Raw genomic sequence first — 26,356 nt, forward strand, 5'->3', positions numbered from 1 at the left:
CACTTCTTCCAAGCCAAAAATGAGACAAGGACCCCTGTACTCTCCGAAATGCATACACACTCACCATTACTACGCATCGATCTCATGCACACTTAGCCAGAACCAATAATCCTCCAAACGTGCAAGTGATCTGTCACTACCATTTCCATCATCTGGGCCTATATCCTCGAAATCAACAAGAATCATTTCCTACGTCCGCACCATCTATTATTCCTTAAAATTGATATGGATTAAATCCTCAACCTGTCACTAACCTTGAGCTAAAAACAATCATTATCAGAACTAGATCAATATCTTCAATCCTCGGAAAATACACAAACTGAATCATTACCTTCCATCTCCAAAGATGTTCTCTCCTAAAATTCTCATATCAGTAACTCAACTCTGATCAATCCCAATTTAATGGTTACCAACTAATCAATTGATAGAATAGACCAAGCTAGCGTACCAAGTCTACAAAACTAAGAACTCAAATCCTATTATAATTCAACCCTTCAACTCTGCAATTTTAAAACCTTAAACCAGATAAAGAAAATCATTTCCCAAAATCTTGAAGATCCATGACCAAAGTTTTAAAAATCGTTTCGTACCGGCCGGTACGGCCAATATTTGCCGTACCAGCCACTGGGCCGGTACAAATACTACCTATATTTCGTACCGGCTTAAATACCGGCCGTTTCGGCCTAAATTTCGGCCTGTACCGGCCTAAATTTCGGCCTTCATTTTTTTTTTCCATTTTTTTAAACTACAAGTTCATTTTTTGACCCCCAATTTAGACTAGACTATTTATAATTTATATATATGTATGTATTTATATATAATTTATTCATATATAAACTATTATTTTAGAATATAATTGTTATATATATTTATATATATAATTTATTCATATATCGACTATCCCGAAACGGTATACGAAACGGTACCAGTACCGAAATATTTTGTTCCAGTGCCTTGACCGGTACGCCATCCGGTACGGTATTCAAAACATTGTCCATGACCTTAAATCTAAAACATTCACCTTATAAAACTTGTAAATTCTAAAACTCCGAATGTTATCAAATTGCTTATCAAAGTCAGCAAAATCGAAAACTTCTAATCTAAGTAATCCTTCAAATGCTTGTTGAACCTATAACCTTAAATCCAATAAACTTATTTCCTAAAAACTATGATGCCTCAAAGCTTAGGTGACCTTCTAAAAAATCTAACCTTGGAATTTGTTGAACTTACAACCTCCTATGCTATAGCCTCATGACATATCTCCACGAAATATAAAACCTCAATTATCCTAAGCAATTTAAAACTATTCCTCTCCTTAGCAGCAACTTGAGTTCCTACTCCAAAGAGTTCACCCAGATCATGCCGTTCCCTTCAAGCCTCGATATTAGAACAAACCAATTGCCAAGAGTTCAGGCCTACTACACTAAATGTTCAAGCCTAACAATGACATTCACAATCATACCATCTTCCTGACATAGCACAACTCTTAACCCGCTTTTCAACTCCGAACAAAACAAAATAAAATAAAATTCCATAAATAAATAATATATAACAAAATGAATAAAACCAACAATAAAATATCATAAGATAAAATGAATAAACAAATGAAGTAGTGCACAATAAAATAATTAAAAAATAAATAAATAAAATAAAATAACCTGCCATAAAATAAAACAAATAATATAAAATAAACAAACAAGTAGTATACAATAAAATAAAAAAAACCAACAAAATATAAAAACATAAATAAATTAAAACCATTAAAATAACATACTTCAAACCAAATAATTTCAAATCACAACTTTAAAACTTTCTGGTACTCCACCTATGGGCATGTGGTTTTACCCAGAGCCGAACTGCTCTGATACCACCTGTAGGGCCTAGAGAGGTCGGTGAAGCCAATGGTGGTGGTGGTTTGCCGTGGGTGGCGGCGCAAAGGGTGGTTTTAGGCCAAAGATGTCGAAATCGGAGATGGAGATAGATAGGCTTCACCGATGACGGATCGGAGCTGGGGTTGAGTGCATTAGGTTGCTAGGAGGTCGAGGATGAAGTGGTGAAGAGATGCTGGCCGGTGGTGGCCGACGGCGGCCCTGGAGCTCAAGATGCGCCGCGGCTTGGAGGGGCTCGTGGAGGCTAACGGCGGCGCGATAGGGGCTGAGACTGGAGGGAGGTGGTCGCCGGCCGGTGGGGGAGCGAATGGGCTGGGCGGTGAGGGTCACGGCGGCACGGCGGCAGTGGGCTGGGAGAAGAGGAGAAATGGACGGAGAAGAGAGGGAGGCTGGTCGTGCGCGGGAGAAGGCTGAGGGAAAAAGAAAAAGAAGAAAAAAGAAAGAGGAAAGAAAAAGAAAAGAGGAAAAAGAAAAATGAAGGGAAAGAAATGAGGTCCAATCCTCGCATCTTGGGTCACAGAAAATAATCCAACGAAAATGATTTTAAAACAGCAAATCAATTAAAATAATTTAAACGTAATGATACAATGAAAATAAAATAATTAATCTCACAATCAATTAATTTAAAAGAAGAACAATTTAAATGTACAACAATAAATAAATATTAAGAAAGTATAACAATTTAAAGATCATAAAATAAACCATTTAAAATATCCGATAATTATAAAATAAGAGAATAAATTTTGAATTATTAAAAATAATCATTCAGTGAAAATACACTAAAATACGGGGTGTTACATCGTGCAACTCGACCAAGGAAGCCAAAATCCTATTGATAAACGGAGCATTGTAGTGATGAGCTCTGCGTCGTGTCATTGCTGCCTAATCGATCTTCTCCAATCGATCCTTTGTAGCGTATCCTGTTCTTGGCACATGATCTACCATTCTGGGGGGAATGGTAGTTGAGACGACCAAATAGAATTTGATTTCAAATCTCAGGAAGTTAACAAATAACTTAAACTGACGGTTTAAAAATGCATGCATAACAGTAAAAGCATGAATGCAAAGTGTGAACATGAGTAAGCTTGTCGTGACTGGAAAAATAACATGACATGAGCTGATATGACTTGAACTGACATGAAATGAACTGAACTTATGTGAAATAAACATGACATTAAGCTAAATGTGAAGTAACATGAATTATAGTTGAACATAAACATGAAACTGAACATGAACTGATTGTGTAATTGAACATAAATTGAATGTGAAATTGAACATGAACTGAAGGTAAAATTGAACATGAATTAAACCTGAAACTGAACATGGACCAAACATGAAACTCTGACAATTAGAATGATTTCGCTAGCTGTTTCTTCAGGAATAGTAAACAATTAGAATGATTACTCCAGGAGTATTTTAAATGAGATACTCTAACAATCAGAATGATTGCGTTAGGAGTACATAATAATACTCTGACAATCAGAATGATTACACCATTAGTATTTGAGTAGAGATATTTGAACAGTCAGAATGATTATGGTAGAGTACCTTGCGTGAATTATCAATGGAGATATTCGAGATATGATGTGACATGAAATGAAATGACAGATGATATGAGATAACATAACGTGACATGTATGTGAAATGAATGATATGACATAACATGAAACAGATCAACATTTTGTGACATAACAAAACATATAATAGATGAAAATTTCGCGACATAGCATAATATATAAAAAATAAACATTTCGTGACATGACGGAACGTGTAACAGATAAACATTTTGTAACACGGCATAATATAACATGTATAAAAGCATAAGAACATGAATAATTGTACTCTTACTAACACACATACACAATATTCTGACAGTAAGTTAGAAGCTAACTTACTCATACATAAATATGTACTTGAAATAAATCATAGCATGTAATAATACGATGTTTATAATAAGCATAATAAACATGGATGATAATCTCTTGCCACCATATATACACTATTATCCAGAAAGTAAGTTAGATGTTAATTTACAGTGAGCATAGCGTGACGAATTAAATGTGCGAATAAACGAGAAACTGTAAGTAGAGATTTTTAAAAGAAACTTCTTACTAAGAAAATTAGAAATATAAAAATACTGACTTAAAATAAAATTAACATTTTATCCCATTACATGTAGTAAAATTATCATTTTACCCCTAACATAAAGATTTCACATATTAACTCCAAAACTCACCAAGATTTACATTCATATTCTGAATCTAAATATTTAATTAGAAAATTTTAAAACATAACACAACTAGGTCAAACATGCATAGGCCGAAACATGTATTGGCGAAAACTCTTTATTTTTGTTGCAATTCTTTCAAACCTCATTTCTCATACTAAAACTGAAATATACAACATACAAAAATCACATCTAGAACAACTAACAAAACTTACATCACAAAAATCACAAATTTCTCCATAATAAGACTTCAAGTATTTTGATCTCAAAAACACATTTGATGTTCATGTTTTATCTCTTTTTAAAACAACTCCAAGAACTCAGAAAGTTCAATAATATACTTTCAATATATTCATAACACATTCCTAAGAACTATCATGCTTTGAATCATTAAGGCAAAAGCACAAAAAGTCACAAAATAAAACTTAACTCAATCGGTTTTCACCCCTTTCACTAAAACCGAAAGCTATGTGATTTGGTTTTGATTAAACCATTAGATTCAAAACCTTTCATGAAATAAATCATAAATGAACAACATCATTTGTTGAATAATCAAGTATTAGAATAGATTTAAACATCAGAGTTGAGATCACACGGAAAAATTTGCATCAAAACATAGATATACCCAAAAACCTCAAATACAAGACCTAAGCAAACCTTTCCATGCATAAAAATTCATATGTTTAAAATCAACACCATAAGTCTTCAAAATAACTTCCTAACATGTATATGAAAATTTTAGGAACATCATATGTGAATATCAAAGTCATTGGAGCATGCTTTCACAATAAAAAACCCAAGCTTATTCAAAACGGAATCTATTTTCATACTCCTAGTTTTCAACTCTTTAAATCTTTGCAAAACTCTCATAAAACACTTATAACATGCAACGAATTTTCATCAAAATTGCATATTAGCATGTTAACTATAAACCATAAAAAGATCAGACCAATATCTTGTCAAGATTACCATAAAAAAATTCATTGAATTACACATTGTCCAGTTTGGCACAAATTAGATGGTTGGATGGAATAAGGTTTTGCTTAGGTGGCACGATCACAAAACTTGATCTCCTGTACATTTTCATCTCATGGTTTCTTTTGGTACCAAGTGTCCAATACTATTCACCAAGTGTGGTTAAGATCTTACCAAGTGTCCAAATAAAACTTTCCTGACCTAATTTAGACATTTCACACTGTGATATTGAAAACACTTATCTAAGTGCTAACACCGAAGCTACTATTCACTCAAAAAAAGTGAAAAATAAACTTTACACTATAAAATCTTAAATATTTATATGAAACTAGGAACATAGTTCGTTTCACAAAATTCAACTCCTAAGTGCCTCGAACAATTCAAAATGCATTTTCGAACAGATGTTCTTAAAATAAAAATTATTTTATTGCGCCATAAAATCCTAAATATTCATTTGAGACATTCTCACACTCTTAAGTACCTTAAATGAATAAAATCACATTTCTAGCATCAAAGTGAATGGTAAGATTGACTATACAGACTAAAACCTGCAAGATTAGTCGAGTTGTGAAACCTCTTTGGAGTTTTCATGAGATTCCTAAACTCTAAAAAAATTCATCTGTTGAATTTCTGGCGGGCTATTACAAACGCGGTCGAGCATCTCTCCCATCGAGTTCAACAACACTTGAGCAGCCGAGTTACCTCCCTCAACGCGGTCGAGCATTTCTCCTGTCGGGTCTAACTCCACTCTAGCACACAGGTTGCCCCCTTAACGCGGTCGAGTATCTCCTCTAACAAAGCCGAATGTCCTCACTTACATCTGTGACCAAAAGAGGAAACAACTTCCGTAAGTGTTTCACTCTTTGCCATTTAGCGTGGTCGAGCTAATCTCCAACCTAGCGTTTCACTCTTTGCCATTTAGCGTGGTCGAGCTAATCTCCAACCTAGCCTTGAAGCCGAGTATCCTCACTCACACAGGTGACCAAAGGAGGAAACAATTTCCTTAAGTATTTCACTTCTCACCACCTAGTGCAATCAAGCTCATCTCCCGCCTAACCTTGAAGTTGAGTGTCCTCACTTGCACCGATAACCAAATGATGAAACAACTTCCTTAAGTGTTTCACTTCTCGCCAACTAGCGCGGTAGAGCTCATTTCTCGCCGTCCATCAAAGCAGAGTATTCTCACACTCGCATTTGGCCATCAACGCCAACACGTCTTCTCCAGTAAATGTCGAGTGTTGACACTCGTGCCACAATTGCCGTCAGCGGATTACTTCCGGAAACGAGCCTCCTAGCTCTACAACTGCCTGGGAACAAGTTGATAAGTTCAATAACTGTTTGAGATGGACTAAGGGGTTGACGAGCTCCCTGACCACTTAGCACAAGTTACAACGAATAAATTCTAACATCAATACCAAATTGGAAACGTCAATAGAAAATTGCCTTAAAGGGCAAAAAATTTACCAACACTATAAAAATCAAACATGGTTGCTAAATACAAAAATACGTGTTTTTTGCTTACTATAAATAGTAGAACATAAAGGTGCAAATCGGTTGGTCCGGTCCAGTGATGGACCGAACACCCATAGGTATCGGATCGGATCGGTAGCTATCTGTCCAGCCTAATTACTTTTTTTATTTTTAAAATAAATTAACAAAAAAATTTATTTAAAATACTAAATTAAAATTAAGTGACTTATTATTGTGGATTATGTAATTAACTCAATAAAAAGTATTTTACGTGGTCAATGATAATAAATTAGATGAAAATTACATTATTTATTTATATAATTACTATATAATTAGCTAATTGATATTATGTATGAGTTAATTGATAGAATATTAACAATTGTCAATAACATATTTAAAATTTTATATTGTTAATAGTAATAGGTTAGATAAAAATTACAATTGTATAATTATTATATAAATAATATATATAAAATATATTTTTTATTTTTATTTTTCATTCGGTTCGGTCCGGGGTGGAAAAACCCTAGATCGGGACTGGACCAAAACTTTTCGATCCTTTAAAACATGAACTGAGACCGACTGGTCTCAATCTCTGTCTGATCCGGTTTGGACCGAAACGACTTGTCCGATTGGTTTCTCCAGTCCAGACCGACCATTTATCACCCCTAGTCACACACGACCATTTGAATGCCCGATTGTCAGGAAAACGTTCACACAAACAAACTTCCTAGACCTATGATTGATTTGAAGATTTTCAAGGCCTTCTTGTTGAGCAAGTCGACCTTAAGAATCATAGACATTTGTTGGAAATAAAAGAATAATTCTTATTGCAGTCCATAGATTGAGATTGCTTTGCAAGCCTAAATGAAACGGGAACGTTTCATTAATAATTGAAACAGAGTGTTTCACTAATTAAGGACATGAGAGAAATCCCAGAGTAGCCAAGGACGTGAAAGAAAAATCCGTTCCTTCCTCAAATGAACTCACCCTCGCCCCATTACCCCATCGCCATCGCCATCTCCTCGCAGGTCCACATTGCTAATGACGTTGCTGTCCCCTTCCTCGAGTACCCAGTCTACCCTAGACTCCTACAATTTCATCCCCTCGTTTTCTTCAAATTTTTTTCTATTTTCCCATTTAGGTGGATTCTGATGTTTCAACAACTTCGTCCTCTCAAGAGATTTTTCATTTGTTGTTTTAGATTTTGTGTGCACTCTACTTGTTTGTAAAAAATTGTGAATGGGTTCCATACGGTTATTCATGCTTTCAGTGTACATGTTTGAATAGCCTTTTGATTATGTAAATTGGTGTTATATCACTAAGTTTCAGGGTGGTCAATTGCTATCTGCTAGATACTCATTTGACATGTGTTTTGGACATGCAAATTATATGCTTTCTCATTTATTTTTTTTATATGCAGATTTTTGTGCAAAACTTGACCATGAAACAACTTAGGGGTTATGAGATAAAAGTAATGAATCATATAGATAATCTTAGGTTATCGTGTAATTATTTGCTCTATTTATCATGCCACATATTTGCTTGCACATTATCAAATATGTATAGTTACATATTTGCATTTGTATGGTCAATAAAATAGTTGAAAATTTGCATGAGTTTGAAGATTTTGCGTGTTACATCCCAATTGACATCTTCTGAATTATTGAATATTTTTAATCTGCCTTTTCTGTATTGGAGACTTGCAATTCTAATATCAGATAGGATCGAGAATAATTACAGATTAAGTAAATGTTTACCAAACTGTGTAATGTTGTTAAGTAGGTTGCAATAGGTTTACAACCTTTATCAATATTGTAATATTCAAACCCAACAGTTGTGTATGAAACTCTTAGAACCTATGATATCCTGTGATATATTGTAAGTGTTGTCATGTTTTCAGACAATTTGGATTGCTATGTTTTCAATACTCAGAATATCAATGATTGCAAATTGAACAGGTTAAAAATGATGGCAACATGCCTTCTTTGCAAGCCTCTGTGTACACTTGCACAAATAGCCAGCATCCTTGTATTTGATCTTTAGAGGGTTGTGAAACCTACATCACTTTCAAATGTGACACACAAAAATTGTTAATGTAAAATTGAGTGTCTTGGCATATTCTTGTGAAAATCCAAGCTAATATAAGGAGTGAAATCTATAACTATAAAATGGTTAAAATATTCAACGTCATCAACAATACACCGAGTTACAATAATACAAAATAGAGTTATACAGATGAAATTATGAACATAGTCAACATGAAAAGTCTACAACATCTTCAGATCTCATAAAATAGTCAAAATGCGGCAGTCTACAACATCTTTCCATCTCTTAACATAGTGAAAATGTAGCATTCCACATCTTTCATCAATCCTCGAGAGAGCTATGATATTGGAAGTACACCTGTAAGTAGTTCAAAACATTCTGTAAAAATCATGCAAAACTTGACATTACTTGTTCAAAATAGAAAAATGGATTATTATTTAACATTTACCTGAGAAATATCAATTTGTTGTGTACCAAGCATTTGCGAAACAACACTTTGTTGTGTGCTAGACAATATTACCGAATCTGTTGAGTTTAATACATCTTCTGGGTGTGTTGTTGCCTACATTTGAATACATAAACGAATTAAATAACTTGAAAATAAATGTTTGCTTATATCAAAATCCCATTATTTAAATCTTCTCCCAATTTTTCTCTGTTAGTTGCCACCGGCCTTTTTGTTTTTGGTTTACAACTTCTCTATTGTAGGTTGTCTCCTCTTCGGTGGGGGCCTTACTTTGCCTCTGACTACGCGAGAACTTAGTACTTTCTTCAAACTTTCAGTTTTGGCATCAATGGAAGTATGAGTACTTGCAACTGTGGCCTAGGGTTTTGATTTAGTGTAAATCAAATTCATTGCAGGTAACTTCTGTGTCATGTCTAAGGAATTTTCTTTACTTTCAGCTGCATTTGTAGCTACTTCATAACATATTTTTATCAAACTAGAGTACCTACTAGCAGCTAGTTTACCACTCAAGTCATCGTAACTGTTTCGAATCAAAATATATATACGTTTAATGTCATTCCTCCACCTGTCCATAATGTACTTTTCTAGCAACACTTGGACATTCCTTGAGGTGAAAATTGCAAGAATGTGCCTACATATAATTCCTCTCATCTCAAATAATCTACACATGCACTTTCTCTCGCACTCATCTTTATTGAAGTATGCCTGCAAAGTTGATCGTTTGATGCAGAACATAATGAGAATAGATAATCCTCATTACTTCTGCCAGTGTTTTCTTAAATTTAGAATTCGTGTACACTTCTTGAAATTTCTTCTCTACGGGTAAATGAGAAATACATGGGATTGTACAGTTGAATGAGTGAAAATCTGATGCCATTTCATTCTCTACTTTCTTTCTCAGTGTATTGTCAAATTGATCGATGAATTCTTTTAATGTAGTCTCTAAATGTACAAATCTATTAAAAAATGCATCCATGCTCTCATTTCTCTGAGTTGTACTCATCCCAGCCCATAAGATATCTTTTAAGTATACAGGAACTCAAAACATTCGCTTACTACAGAGACTTTGAAGCTATGCATTCTCGTGCAAGTTGTAACTATCAAGAAATACCTCCCAAGACTTCTCAAACTTCTCAGAAGTTTGAGAATCATAAACACATTTTTACAATGCACTCTTCAAACTATTCAGCATGTGAACCTAGCTTTTCTTGCAGTTTTCACATTATGTGCCACAAATAGTATCTGTGTCGAGTGTTTGGAAAAATTATTGCAATCGCATTTTTCATAGCGCTGTCTTGATCAGTGATGATAGCTTTTAGCGCTCTCCCATCTATACATTTCAACCAAGTCTCAAATAATCAAACAAATGTTTTAGTATTTTCACTTGATATTAAACTTGCTCACAAAAGTATTAATTGTCGATGGTGGTTAATACCAACAAATGGGATGAATGATTTGCCATATCTATTTGTTAGATATGTTGTATCAAATGTCACAATATCTCCAAAATACCGATATGTTGCTTTGCTACGTGCATCGGCTTCAAAGACATTTTGTAATCGTCCATCATCATTCAAATCCATCGATGAGAAAAACTCGTCATTCTTATATTGCATTCTCTCAAAATAACCACGAAGTGCATCAGCACCTCATTTGCCAAGTCTAAGGTGTCGAGCCTTGTCAATATAATTTCGTGCATCTTTCTCAATAAATGGAAGTTTCTCAAATCCACCAGCCTCGATAGTCAAGGCGTTAAAACTTTTGAACATGCCTATGCCTACCTTGTCATTAATATCTAACTGCCTCTTTACGGAGTCATCAATAGCTCGATTACATATAAAAAATCTTGCCTTTCGTGGACTTAGTTGATGCTTGTGTGCATTTTGTACAGTAGTTATGCATAAGACATCTGCAATCAAGATTGCATTAATCTTTGCCTTACAATCGATCTTCGTTGTCAGGCGTGGTTTAGAATGTTTGGTAATATGGCTCCTTGCCTTACCACCATGCACACAACCAAGAGTTACATATCTAACACTCCTATCAGCTTCCCTTCTACTTTTGTGGGTCATTATGCCAAATTCAATCTGTCTCTCATATTACTTATAATAGACAATGAGTTCTTGCTTAGTTTTAAAAAACATCCCAGCCATTGGCTCTGAAACTCCATCATCATCATCGTTTCTCGACGTTGGCTTTAAACCCCCATGATCATCAGTTATTTCCTCATCATCTCTCACATTTGGGGTATCCATATAATAACTACTTTCAGAAAAAAATAACGATCGCCTACTAGATGTGTTTTCTTCCCTTTTCTCCATCAAGAATAATTTTGATATATTTACACACAACATGAAATCAAAAAAATTAAATAAGTTAGTACTGGCTATGTAAACAAACAAACATCAAGAACAATCTAGACATGTTTCACACTACAAACAAACAATAAAGAGCATTGTAGTGGATGGAGCCTCTCATGTGTCAAGCATAGTTATTTCAAAACAATAAAGACATAATACTTTTTTTTTTTTATATATATTTCAATTTTCAAGCCAATCACCTATTGAAATGGAACTAGGTATATTCTTAAATCCTGAAAATCATACGTTAAGCTTCTCCCTTGTTATTTGGTATATCTAGGCGGCAATGGTTATTTGATGTTTCCACAAAAGTCCCTCCACCAGCCACTAAGCTTCTCCCATTCTGTGCATTATTTCTTCTCTTCACAGCTAGACGTGAGGGTTTTTGTTTTTTTTTTGTTTTTTTCCAAAGCTTTTGACTTGCTTCTTAGGGGTTCAGTTTGTTCCCTTTTTCAGTCTAAAATTAGCTTGAATGACTGTTAGTTATAGTATTTTGTGTGAGATTTCTATGTACTTTTCCTTTTTAGACCTTGAATTACATTGATGGGTGCCATTACTTGTTCTTCAAAGCTAATTATCTGTAGTATATGATTTCTACTTTCCCTTTTTTTCCTCAATATAACTAATTTTGGAGGTCTGGATTTGCATAGAAAAAAAAGTTTATGAAAATCATCACTCATCCATTTTACACTCACTGGTTAACATCTATTAAAGAAATAATCAAGGTAATTATACCTATAAGTGTCGATGGTGGAGGATGCCGACGATGGAAAGTGGAGAAGATTGCTGCGACAAGGTGCACGACAATTGGCAGTGGGGCAATTTTCTGCTTTCTGTCGATGGTGGAGGACCTAGATGCACGACATAGAGAGGGAGATGGAAATCGTTTTCGGATTTCTAGGCTTGTTTTTTTATTTGGAAATAAGGGTATTTTGGTCAATTTTATGATAAAAATGGGGACAATTTCGTCTATTCCTATATTAGGACTGCAAATGAGTCCTATTTGTGGACTGTACATAGTGCTACTCTGACAAAATACAAGTCGGAAATCAACTCATAATCTCGATGATGTGGCAGATATGGGAAATTGACACGTGATATTTTAATAATATTTTATTCAACTTTTATCTCAACTCATCTCATTTCAACTCAACTCACAATCCAAACTTTCCCTTAATAGGTAACAATTTAAAAGGAGACTTATAAAAAGAGGTGGGTTCGCTTAGATATGTTCGCTTCTGGCAAACTATGAGAAATTGCTGTCTCGACTCTAAGAATACTCGAGAGGCTAGAGCACTTTACCCACTTTGTACTAACGTAATCACCCGCCGGGCCACCTCCATCAAGTTTTGGTGCCAAGTGCCCTTGGTGTGCAAGAACCCATGTAGAGTGACGTGGCATCCGAGAATTGTACCAATAATCTTCATCCACGTATTAACAATAGGAATATATATATTATTAATGTAAAAATTACTGTCGCAAAAGACAACATGAGCCTGCCTCTCTAACACATGGGAAAATTGTCTTCAGATATGATGCAATGATTTGTTCCTGGCTCTAATGGCACACAACCACTGTCTTGGGGACTCAACATCATCGCCTGTGATCGTTGGAACATGCCAACTACCCCTTTCTGACTCCTGCATTTACAATTTACATTACCCAACATTGATATGAATAAGAAACTCCATATAAGAACAACTTTGACATCTTAATTCTCTAACAATCAATTAGACAAGTGATTAGCAAGTGTATGGTTGATCATCTTACCTGAAGAACATTTGAATAAGGGGGAGGCATGTGGAGAGTGGGCCCGCACTCTGATGAGAATGACAGTCGAACCTGCAAATTATTGACAAAAAAATAAATAAAAAAAACCGTTTCATATTCTTCAAAGTAAAGACTGGAACTGTTGCATATCCATCCTTTTTTTTTGTTTTTTTGTTTTTTGTGAGCAAGATATATATATATATATATATATATTACATATCTAGTTAGATAACTAGTAAAACAGACCAATTCAACTCATTGACTTCATGCAAGTTCTGGGGGAAAAAAACATTGCAACTCGAACACAATGACAAAAATCTTCCAGAAAACTTGATATAAGTCAACTAAAAACATGCCAGACAGTACATATACGTGTTACCAACCATTACCATGTGGACTACTAGGAAAACTAGATATTCAACAATTTAATGAACTGGAGCATTACAGTCCTATGGGCTATGGGAAAATTACTGGGGAAAACTTTTCGTCAGTGAAAGAATATATATACATGTTGCACCATAAAAATACACACAAAAGCAACATCTCAAATTCTAGGAGAAAGGATTAGGAGGCATCCAACTATATTAAAAATTCCTAGAATTCAATACCTTTTCCTCGTAATTTAGGTTGACCTTGATTTTCTGAGACACTTACAGGCTTTGAATAGCCGGGAAAACCATGTACCGTGAAAGAGCCAATTGCATCTCATATTAAGAATATCCTCAAAATTTTGTTAACAGGAAACAGTCATCTCTGGATTACAGTTTTGCACGAGAAAACCATGTTGTTCTAGCAAAGGAGACAACAATGCTTGGTATTTATTTCATTATTTGGGCAAACAAAATGCTTGGAAGCCACCATATGCCAATCTACCAGGCTCATGGCTCGCCTTGTTTAAGAAACTAGCAGCCTCCAAAGTTCTTATCCACTACAATGATTAGAAAGAAAAATGGTTGAATAAATCTGATTTTACCTAATTCAAATTTACTGCATCTAGCTTCTGCTACTACAAACAAAAATTAAAACGAAAGGAACAGAGCATACAGGATCCTTGTAAGGGAAGCAATCTTAAGTGAACAAGCCTGTGCTATATCAAGTGAACAGAAAGTTTATGCAGGGGAATCCGAGTCCTATGATGCTCAGCTGACAGACGTGATGTTAATAGCATGGAACTACCTCGAGAAGGTAGATCAGGGCAAAACCGGCCGAAAGAGATGAGCATTCTTTGGTTGGGTGAGAAACGACATTCCTCGGTTGGGCAAGGAACGACATTCCTCGATTGGATTGCGCACGTGCCAGTATTTTGGCTACGAGTGTCAGAATCGTGCATATGATCTCAATCTGGAAAGCTCTCTTCCACGCGCACATCGTGGTCACAAAGCTATGCTTGGTGGTCTCCATATCGAACCCAAAATCAGCCGTTTTCCCTTCCGAATCATCATTCTAAGTTATTTTTCTATTTTTGGTTATTTTTCTTTTATGGTAATGTTTATTTTGAGGATCGATTTTATTCCGGATTTTTAGTTAGATTTTAGCAAGATACCTATTTTATTCCGTATTTTATCATTTGGTCATCATTGTAATTTTGACTCTTTTCCTTAGCTATTTAAGCCAAGCTTGTGGGCTTCACAAGGACATTCGATTTTTTATGAAGAAAACCTAATCTCAGAGTTTTCTCTCTGTTTACATTTTCTCAATCTCAATCTCTAGTTTCCGTTGTTTAGTTAGCTGTTAAGATAATTCTTATTCTGTATCCGGCGTCAGTTGACATCAGAACTTTAGCTAGTTAGTTGGTAAAGGTCGTGGTCGGCATGGGTAGATTCCAATCGAGGAATTCCCTCACAGCGATCGTAATTTACAGGACGCGATAATTGCAAATTTATAGAGGCAAATAGCAAATATATCCCATTGTCTAGAGGCGCAAAACTTGGAGGGTTAGACGTATGATCAATATTTTGACTCCAAATTGAAATATGTTACAAGAAGAATAGTTTGAAGTATAAGGAGTTGTACATATGTGGATTGGGCTTATCTTGCACCTGGGGCTTCAGGAGGTGTATTAGTGATATGGGATAGAAGAGTGGTGGAATGGAGGGCTTTATAGGGGAGTACACAATGGCGTGTTCTTTTAGAAGTGTGGAAGCTAATTTTATATGGGCCTTTGCTGGTATTTACAGGCCAAACTTGGACAGCAATAGAAGTGTGTTATGGGAAGAATTAGCTGGAGTACATAGTTGGTGGGAACTACCATGGTGTATAGGTGGTGACTTAATGTTGTAAGATTTCCAAGTGAACGCTCAGGAGATGGTAGAATGCGACCAACAATGACAGAATTTTCAGAATTTATTTTCAACTTGAATCTGGTGGACATCCCTCTCATGGGAGGGGCATTCATGTGGTCAAATAATCATACGTAGTCTAGATTGGAAAGATTTCTAGTATCCTCGGACTGGGAAGCTCGGTATCCGAAAGTATGTCAAAGGAGGCTGTCTCGTTTGTGCTCGTATCGTAATCCTATTTTGCTTGATTGTGGTGGTATGCAAGGAAGGCATTAATATTTTAAATTTGAAAATATATGGCTGAAGACTGAAGGTTTTGTAAATAGGGTTCGGCAATGGTGGTCCTCATATTAGTTTGATGGAAACCCTAGTTTTATTCTTGTAGGTAAACTGAAAGTTTTAAAAAATGACTTGAAGATTTGGAACACACAGTCTTTTGGCAACATAGGGGAACAAAAGAAGTCCATATTGAAAGAGCTTTAGGAGCTAGAAAGGACACAGGAGGGCCGGACTCTTTCCTTGGAAGAAATATCTCAAGAGTCAGAGGTGGTTACTGAATTAGAGAGGGTTATTTTGCTGGAAGATATTTCGTGGCACCAAAAATCTAGAGCTTTGTGGTTGAAAGAAGGGGATCGAAGTACAAGATTCTTTCATAGAGTGGCCAATTCTCACAGGAGAACCAACACTATAGAGATGCTGAATATAGAGGGTGCAACATGTACCAAGGCCCTTGTAATTAGAGATCATGTTGTTGGTTTCTTTGAACACTTGCTTACAGAACAAATGGGGTGGCGGCCAAAGCTCGATGGTTTAGCTTTTGATTCTATTGACCCATAGGATGTCTCGAGGTTGGAGAGGCCATTCGAGGACATGGAGGTTCATGATGTGGTGAGGAAAATGGCCAAAGACAAAGCACTTGAGTTGGATGAATTTTCTATGGGATTCTTCCAAACTTGTTGGGAAGTGGTGAAGGGGGATTTAGTGAAGGTGTTTCGGGAGCTGTTCATGGCTAGAAAATTTGAAGAGAGCCTTAACGGCACATTTATAGCACTAATTCCTAAGAAAATTGGAGCATCGGAGGTCAAAGAATTTCGGCCCATTAGTCTTGTGAGTGGGGTGCTTAAGATTATCTCTAAGGTGCTTGCAAACCGATTATGGGAGGTGTTGGGGAAGATTATAATAAAACCCCAAAACGCATTTGTACGAGAAAGGCAAATTCTAGATTCAGTCCTTATTGCCAATGAGTTTCTAGATAGCAGACAAAAGTTTGGTAACTCGGGGATCCTATGTAAGTTAGATATGGAGAATGCATATGATCATGTTAATTGAGATTTCCTACTCTACTTGCTTGGGAGGTGTGGTTTTGGGGAGAGATGGTGCTCGTGGATTAGATGGTGCATATCAACTCAAGCACTGAAGCTTTTTTCTCACATGCAATCTTGAATACTGAGGGGAATAAATCTTTTAATGCTAGTTTGGGGAGTGAAATGAGATGAAAATTTTGTAAATAGTAGTAAGATAGTTTGAGAATAGTTATAAAATAGTTTGAGTTGAGTATTTTTTGGGTTTTGGGAAAGGAGAGAGAAAAAATTGAATAAAAGATATTATAAAGTTAAAATCTTGTAATAATATAATTTTATAATATAATTTTTATTTGGGGATTTGAAAAAATTGGATTTTTTTTTTTTATTTGAAAGTTTGAAAAAGTTGTAATGATTAGTTTGAAAATTTTGTATTTGAATTAAGTTTGAGAATAAGATGGGATGAAATGAGAATAAAATTGTGTCTTATCTAAGGCCTCAAACCTGCCCTTAGGCTGCGTTTGGATGTTGAATTGAGTTGAGTTGAGTTGAGATGATAAAATATTGTTAGAATATTATTTTTTAATATTATTATTATTTTAGAATTTGAAAAAATTGAATTGTTTATTATATTTTGTATTGGGATTTGAAAAAGTTGTAATGATGATATGAGATGAGTTGAGAGGAGTTTAAATTCCAAACGTACCCTTAGTGTATTATTTCCACACCAAATGTCGCTCCAGAATTTTATTCTAGAACCATCTCCCAACACAAGTCTAGTATGACGATAGAACACCTCCCATCCCAAACTAATATGCTTCCAAATCCCCATTCCGTGAGGCCCATTTACCTCTTTACTACACAAATCCCCCCACACTTTCATATTTACAATCATTCACCAACTTCTATAGAGCTTCCAGTTCCGTGTTATATTGCCACAACCATTTCCTAAGTAATGCTCTATTGAGAATTTTTAGATTTCTAATACCCAACCCTTCCAAGGGAAGTGGGGAACATACCTTAGGCTATTTGACCAGATGGAATTTAAAGTCCTTCCCCATGCCACTCCAAAGGAAGTCTTTATATAGTTTCTCAATCCGGATTGCCACACTTGTTGGAATTGGGAATAGAGAGAAAAACTACGTTGGTAGATTAGAGAGAGTACTTTTGATTAAAGTGATCCTGCCCCCTTTCGACAAATACAGTCTCTTCCAACCAGCCAATCTGCGTTCGATCTTCTCGATCACTGTATCCCATATTGTTACAGTCCTTGGGGTAACCCCCAACGGTAAACCTAGGTAATTCATAGGTAGCGTAGACACTTTGCATCCTAGAGTGCTAGCCAATTGTTGGATATTACGAACATTACCAACTGGCACCAATTCTGATTTTTCAAGGTTAAGTTTCAAACCCGATGCCGCTTCAAAGCAAAGTAGGAGTGCCTTCAGTGCATGCAATTGGTTTTGTTTTTCCTTACAGAATATAAGCGTATCATCTGCAAATAACAAATGAGAAATGTTAATAATACCCCTAGTGGGGTCACCAACCGAGAATCCAGCCATGAAACCACTGCAAACCAACGCCAAAGTCATTTTGCTCAGTGTCTCCATAACAATAACAAATATGAGTGAAGACAGTGGATCCCGATGTCTCAGACCACGAGAACTGTTGAAGAATGGTAATGGTTTAGACCTTCATGATTTTCTTGTTTCCTTTTCTCCATCCTATATAGGTGTTTCCTCTCGTATACCATCTTGTGTACTTGGGCTATGCCTATTCTATTAATACAATCGTTTACTTAAAAAAAATAAAAAAATCTAACTCCAGTTTCGAGAACCCGTACCACAATCATGCTCTGCTTCGAGAGTATTGTGGTAGGGAGGGAACGAGGTGGAGATCTAGGCTTCAGAGTTGATCTACTGGAATTTTCTGGTACTCTACAGGAGGAGAGCTTCATCGATTGGTTTCAAGAGGTGGAATGTATCTTTGATTACAAGAATGTCTCAAATCGTATGGAGGTGAAATTGGTCACCATCAAATTGAAGGGCAGAGCGTCTACCTGGTGGGAGCAGTTAAAGCGGTCTCGAGAGCGACAGGGTAAGGCCAAGATTAGTGATTGGGAGAAGATAAAGGGTCACTTTTTGCCCTTTGGATATACTCGAACCTTGTTTTAGTGAGACTTCACACGTCGAGGCAGGGAGCGAGATCTATTGATGACTACACCGAGGAGTTCTATTAGTTGGTGGCTTGGAATGATCTTTCTGAGACTAAAGAGCAGATGGTGGCACATTATTGGGTGGCTTGCAGCAACCTTTATAGGACATCCTCAGCCTCCACTCTCGGTGGACTATTTCTAAGGCCTATCAATGTGTTCTAATCGTGGAGAAACAGCAGACCTAGCGACCTGCGCCTAGGAGCGATCAGAACACATGGGGGGTCTGTCTGTAGGAGACTCACCCTACTCCGCAATCAACTTGAAGTTAGAGTTTGGACACCACTAATATTCGGTGTTACATATGAGGGGAGCCCGGCCATAGGGCAATAGAATACAGAAAGCCTGCCAATTAGAAGGGGAAAAACCTTCTAATTAATGAGGATGGCATGGAAGGTGTTGAGGACATTGGAGAGCCTGTCTATGACGAGGACGACGATGAAGGGGATATTTTGCACGGAGATGGTAACGAGATCCTTATCATCAGAAAAGTTTATTAACTTCCACGGGTGATTTAGGAAAAAGGCTGGTTGAGGACAAATATTTTTCACACTACTTGTACTTACACTATTTATGAGAAGGTGTGCAAATTGATCATAGATAGTGGTAGCTGTAATAATGTGGTCTCCGAGGAAGCAATTCAGAAGCTCCAACTCAAAATAGACCGTCACTCGAAGCTGTATAAGCTGTCGTGGTTGAAGAAGGGCAATGAGGTCACACATGACCGGCAGTGCTTGGTCTCTTTTTCGATTAGCCATAAGTATTTTGATAATGCATGGTGTGATATGGTATCCATGGATACTTGCCACAAACTGTTAGGCAAACCGAGGCAGTATGACTGAAGTGTGGTTCGCGATGGGCGCAAAAACACATATTCCCTTAACCTTAAAGGGAAGAAGGTAGTATTAGCACCTTGTAGGGAGGGAGTTGTTTTTGTTCCTATGGCAGAAAAGGGAAACAATCTTTTGTCTAGGGTTAAATTCTAGGAGGAGGCAGAGAAGGAGGGCATGGTGTACGCCTTGGTACCATGTGATAGCAGTGGCAGAGCTGATTGTGATTTGCCACCAGAGGTGCAACAGATGCTATCTGAGTTTGTAGATCAAATGTCAGAGGACCTTCCCTTTGGCCTTCCACTTATGAGAGATATACACCATTAGATCAACTTGGTGCCAAGATCTAGTTTGTCCAATAGAGCAGCATATTGCCTTAGCCCCAAAGAATCGAAAGAATTGCAGTGCCAAGTGCTAGAGTTGTTGGAGAGGGGCTAAATCCGTGAGAGTATGAGCCCGTGTGCAGTTCCTGCCCTCTTGGTACCCAAGAAAGATGGTTTGTGGCGTTTGTGTGTGGACAATAGAGCCATTAACAATTTCATTGTGAAGTATAAATTCCCAATTCCCCGCCTGGATGACATGTTGGATCAGTTGTCAAGCTCTAAGGTCTTTTCCAAAATTGACCTTAGGAGCATGTATCACTAGATTAGAATACACCCTGGCAATGAAAGGAAGACGATGTTCAAGACGCAACATGGTCTCTACGAGTTGATGGTCATGCCTTTTGGGCTATCCAACGCACCCAGTATGTTTATGAGATTTACGCATTAGGTATTGCGGCCGTTTATGGGAAGTTTGTCGTTGTTTACTTTGATGACATCCTCATATACAATCTGACGGGGGAGACACATACAGAGCACCTCCGAGCTGTCTTCAAGACATTACGAAAGGAGTGTTTGTTTGTTAACCCGAAGAAGTGTTCATTTTTCACCACTTTTGTCACATTCATTGGATTTGTTGTTTTTACTGATCGTGTCCATGCAGATCAATCCAAAATAGAAGCCATTCTGGAGTGGCCAAGGCCCAAGACCCTACACAATGTGCGAAGCTTCCATGGATTGGCATCTTTTTATCGCCGATTCTTCCGAAATTTCAGTACTCTAATTACATCCATCACAGAGTGACTGAAGGGGCGAGCATTCTAGTGGTCCGAGGAAGCAGAGATCAATTTCTGGTTAGTCAAGCAAAAGATGACAGAAGCACCAGTTCTGGCACTCCTTGATCTTGAGAAAATCTTCAAGGTGAACTACGATGCTCTCGAAGTGGGTATTGGTAGTGTTTTGAGTCAAGAAGGGTGACCTATTGCATTTTTTAGTGAGAAGCTATCGGGATCAAAGAAAAACTACTCCACGTACGACTTGGAGTTTATTCTGATTACTGACCATGAGGTGTTGAAGTACATCAACGGGCAGTAGAAGTTAAGTAGATGACATGCCAAGGGGGTCACCTATCTGCAGGAGTTGACATTCTTGCCGAGACATTAATTGGGGAGCTTGAACGGGGTTGTAGATGCTTTAAGTTGACGAGTGTCACTCCTCACTACCATGAGTGCCAGAATGACAAGCTTTTGACATTTTCAGGGATCTGTATGCAGAAGATCCTTCGTTCGGGAAGATTTTTATTGAGGTAACTAAGGGTAAGCGGAGTGACTTTCTTTTACACAATGGTTTTTTGTTTCGTCGCCTACAGTTGTGTATTCCATACTATTCTTTGAGAGAACACACTATATGAGAATTTCATGGCGAGGGCATGGCGAGGGGCACTTTGGGCGAGAAAAGACTTTGGCTTTGATCGCCGCAGATTACTACTAGCCCAAATTGACCCGTGGCATGGCATGTTAGACGACGAGGTGTTTTATGTGCCAGAGAGCGAAGGGGACCCTCACCAATGCTGTGCTTTACACTCTGTTACCTGTACCTGAAGGTCCGTAGCTTGACGTCAGCATGGATTTTGTCTTGGGTTTACCCAGAACCCAACGTGCCATGGATTCAATCTTCGTTGCGGTTGACCGATTTTCAAAGATGACCCATTTTGTAGCTTGCAGAAAGACCATGGACACCACACGAATTGCTCATCTTTATTTCAAGGAGATTGCTCACAAGCATGGTGTTCCTCGGTCCATCACCTCAAATCGGGATATGGAGTTTATGAGTAATTTCTGGAAGAGTTTGTAGGAAAAAATGGGCACGGAGCTGAACTTTAGTAGTACCTACCACCCCCAAACAAACGGACAGATCGAGGTGGTGAATCATAGTTTAGGCAACCTTCTAAGGAGCTGGGCCTGTACTAAGCCAAAATAGTGGGACCTCACCTTATCTCAGGCAGAGTTTGCTTATAACCAATCCAAGAACCAGACTACATAGTTGAGCCCATTTGAGGTTGTGTACGGACAAAATCTGACAGACATACTTGACTTGGCACCCGTTCCATAGATTGGTTGCTTGAATGTCAAGGCTGAGAAGATAGCAGCGCAACTTTATGGAGTTCATGACCAAGTCAAACGAGCAATCCAGGTGAGCAATGCAAAGTACAAGGCTCAAGTCGACAATCGCCGTGCTAGGTACTTTTTGATATTGGGGATTTTGTTTGGGCTGTTCTAACCCATGATCGTTTTCCTATTAGAGAGTATAATAAGAAGAAAGACAGGAAGATTGGACCTGTTGCAAACGTACAATAAGTACAAATGAGAGGCCTAAGTCTAACTCAGTTCTTATCTCAAAGAAAAAAGAGAGAACCAAAATAAAAAAGGTCAAAACTATGTGCATCCAATCTCACTAGGGTAGATGATACTTCAGACTCCAGATGGAAGAAGGAACATGACTTCTGGACTTAGCAACCTTACATATTATCCAACATCTGGAATCTCATTCACGTGGAAGTTTGATGATCATATTACTGAGAACCATATAAATAGAGAGGAAGCTTTCAATTGATACGTATCAATCTAGCCCTATGCTCATTTGTTAAACAAGGTAAATTTAAGCTTGAGTGGGTTCATTAGACGAGCGAAACCAAGATGCTAATCCATCCAAGGGCAAGCAACTCATGAGAGGCTTGGCTCGTTAGCATCTCCATTCTTGAATGCAGGTTCATTTTTTGAAAATGCACTTGTCACTTGATGAAAGAAATAAAAAAAAAAATGTTAAGATTTTTAAATACCATGTTCTTCTGTTGTCTTACTCATTTCAAACAAAATTCGACAAGGAAGTGGAGCAAGAAAAGGTTTTATATTTTTGTAGAAACTATCGTTGTAACGCTCCAATGGAAGGTCCAAACCACATGGCCTATACTCCAAAAAGACTAGTCAATAATGCAATTGGAGCCCCATTGGAATCTTATAAAGAGTAAGAACTTCTCATTCCCAAGCAATGTGGGATCTCATACACCACCTACCCTTATCCATAACATGTGGGGTATTACAATCTACCCGTATTAAATTCCCAACGTCTTCGTCGGGCCTATCCCTTGTAGGTGGCACGGCTCAAGTCCCACATTTTTGGTTGGAACCTGGCTTTGATATCATTTGTAACGCCCCAATAGAAGGCCCAGACCACATGGCTTATACTCCAAAAGAACTAGTCAATGATGCAATTAGAGTCCCATTGGAATCTTATAAAGAGTAAGAACTTTTCCTTCCTAAGCAATGTGGGATCCCATACACCACCTACCCTTATCCATATCATATGGAGCATTACAACCGTATGCCTTCTTTTAGGAAAAATTATTTCTATCCATTGCTGAAAAAGATGGAGCCTGCTTATAAAACCTGAACTGAACAAGTCCTAACTTGTCTACAAGGATAGGAAGTTGGATGCCATATTATCAATCAATTACCTCCATAGCTGGGCTTGCACATGAATGCTTGGGTACAGATTCTGCGTCTCTTAAATTATGATAAAACTTGTGTAAGCACATGAAAGTAGAGATAATACCTGATGCTTTTCCTTCCATCTCGGAAAAAAGCTAGTCCCTAGCAGTTGGAACAAGTGGTCCCTCATCTCATCATTTGTGACCAGTAAACACTTACAAGTAACAGCTGCATATAACCAGTACCTGTAAATAAGAACAGAACAATTTTTGTTTTGCACAAGTTAACTAATAAGTTCATAATGTCCAGGTGATTTTAATTTTATAATGTTTTCCAAAACTAAATAAAGGCTCCTTTTAAAAGAAATCAAACAAGGTAAAACACGTGTTGAGAACACATTTACAAGAAAAACATAAATATTTGGTCTGAAACTGCAATCTAACCTAAATATAATTTGCAAATGAACGAACACATGCAAACTTACCAGTCATCATTCGAACCAGGAGGAGTAACATAAAGGGCGCCAGACTTTTTCCAAATCTCTATCAACTTCTTGTTATTCGGGTGTTGAGCAGGACCACCAGTTACACGATTTTTATGCAAAATAATAAGGGGCAATCTCTTCGAAGGACTCATTTGACGTAGTTTTTTTACAATAGAATTAAGCTAAAACCAAAAGGAATAAATAAGCACCTCAATTATAGATTTTTCTTTAAAGGACTCATCAATCCACACACCTGGAAAAAGCTGAAATTATGCTGGTTCATAGACACATTGGCACCATCTACAACAGCATCAAATGGAGCCCGCTGCTGAAGCCACTCCTGGATGAGTTCACCTTCTAAATCAATCAGGAGGCCACTGACGATCATTGTATGTTTTAATTGATGAAGCATGCAGTGAGAGTATCAGGTTTTCCAACAGTTCATGTAAGAGAACAAACTAATACTTACATATGAAGCATCTCAAAATCTTGAAAAAAGTTTAGATTGTGATACACAAGCTGCAAAATCATTCTTGGTTCTAGAACATACAAGTCAAAATACATCGCGAAGTATATGTGGAGAAAAATAGAGAAGGCAGTATTTGTACCTGGAACCGAACAAAATTCGCCCTAACCTCTCTTTGGCAAGCCAAGTTGGTTAATGAGACAGCAAAATTTTCTGTCTCCTTCGGATCAATATCAATACAAACAAGTTTTTCATCACATGAATGACAAATGCCAGTCTCATCCATGTGAGTCCTTGTCACTCTCCAATCCCCACTGCCCAGCCACCCCTGGCCATGCCAACCTCCACCTCCCTTCACAATTCCCTCCCTGACTTTACTCACATCCCAAGTCTCCTCCCCAACTTTAGCGGCCTCTTCACATTTAAACCAATTCTCAATAATCTCAGCAGTCAGCTCGGAGACTTGCCTCACTGTGCCTCGTAACCTGTGCATCATCTCATAAACCTTGTCTGCCCTCTTGGCATTGGCACTCACTTTCAAAATCGCAGACAGTTCAGGCTCCTCAGCCACCAGCCCAGATGCACCCATATCAGCATCGACTTCATAAGCTCTATCCGCCATTCCCTTCTCACAGAACCCAAATAAGGCCGGGCCATATGACCTCAACTTGGGTGCAATACCAAAGCCCTTCATCTGCTGGACCAAATCAAAAGCCATCTCAGGGTCTTCCATGGCAGCACAAATCCTCGCAACACTAGTAAATGTGGCCTCATTGGGCACAACTTTATCCATTAACATTTGCCGAAATATCTCAAAACCCCTATCCAGACCTAAACCTCCATCTGAAGAAGAGCACAGATAGAGCAACACATTGTAATGGTGTTGGCTAAGCTGAACCCCACTCTGCCGTGCCTCGTTGTAAAGCTGAAGCGCTTCAACCATCTCGCCACGCTTTGAACACATATCTAGCTTCTTTCTAAGCACTCCCTCAGGCGAATCGTAGCGTGCTTTTTTCTTGGATTTGTTGGAAAGCATAGAATTGGTAGGCAATAGTGTATGGGAATCGTGGGTCGGTGGAGTGGCAGTGCAGAGAGTTGACAGGTAGTGAACTTTGTTCATAGAGAAGCAAGGGAAAGCAGCATTAACGAGTATAGGCTTGGTGAATAAATGAGCGGTGGCGCCGTAGCTTAGAAGAGGACGGCAAGTGTTGCTGAAGTGGACTGCAAATGGGAATTTGAAGAAGGAGAAGAGAGGCGACGGTCTACCGAGCGAGGGTAGAGAGCGTCTGTGCAGCATCACTTTCACCCAAAAATAAGGAACAAAATTCACACAGATGGATTCAATTTTCCATTTATCTAGAAAAGAAGGCTGGAGGATTTTGTTACGGGAATTCAATCCTTATATCATGTTATGAATCCAGTTGTAATGATGTGGAGATGACTGAATGTATTAAGGGGTGAAGGCAGTAGGGGATGGAATGCTGCAGGAATGTAATGGAAGATAAGTGCAAACTGTTTGTAGAAATGCCTCAAGGACCATACGGATACCAGATAAGGGAATTTTTCGAGGGAATTCCAAACCTCCTTACAACGAGTAATTATACTCTTAAGCCTTTAAAAGTCTTCAACACTACACACCAGTGAGTTAACTTATTTTATTTTATTTTTTACAATAAAATTATTCGTTTTCTCTACTCCCTATGTTTCCACATTTTTCCCAAATCATAGATTCGAATTTCTCCTCCCCATTTCTCCCTCCACGATTCGCCC

At 37.7% G+C, this 26,356-nt stretch overlaps 1 protein-coding gene across 1 annotated transcript; it reads right to left on the bottom strand.

Annotated features, from left to right (window-relative positions):
- Positions 1–12,847: 12,847 nt before the first annotated feature.
- Positions 12,848–26,141, bottom strand: LOC121268137 (proteinaceous RNase P 1, chloroplastic/mitochondrial-like). Its single transcript, XM_041172271.1, has 6 exons — positions 24,729–26,141; positions 24,374–24,460; positions 24,121–24,302; positions 23,761–23,881; positions 13,207–13,278; positions 12,848–13,076 (listed from the first exon to the last, which is right to left on the bottom strand). Exons 1-6 carry the CDS (start codon positions 25,881–25,883, stop codon positions 12,963–12,965), a joined length of 1,731 nt encoding a protein of 576 aa, XP_041028205.1. The 5' UTR covers positions 25,884–26,141; the 3' UTR covers positions 12,848–12,962.
- Positions 26,142–26,356: the final 215 nt, after the last annotated feature.

Source organism: Juglans microcarpa x Juglans regia, chromosome 1D (genome assembly GCF_004785595.1).
Source record: "Juglans microcarpa x Juglans regia isolate MS1-56 chromosome 1D, Jm3101_v1.0, whole genome shotgun sequence".
Lineage (NCBI taxonomy): Eukaryota > Viridiplantae > Streptophyta > Magnoliopsida > Fagales > Juglandaceae > Juglans > Juglans microcarpa x Juglans regia.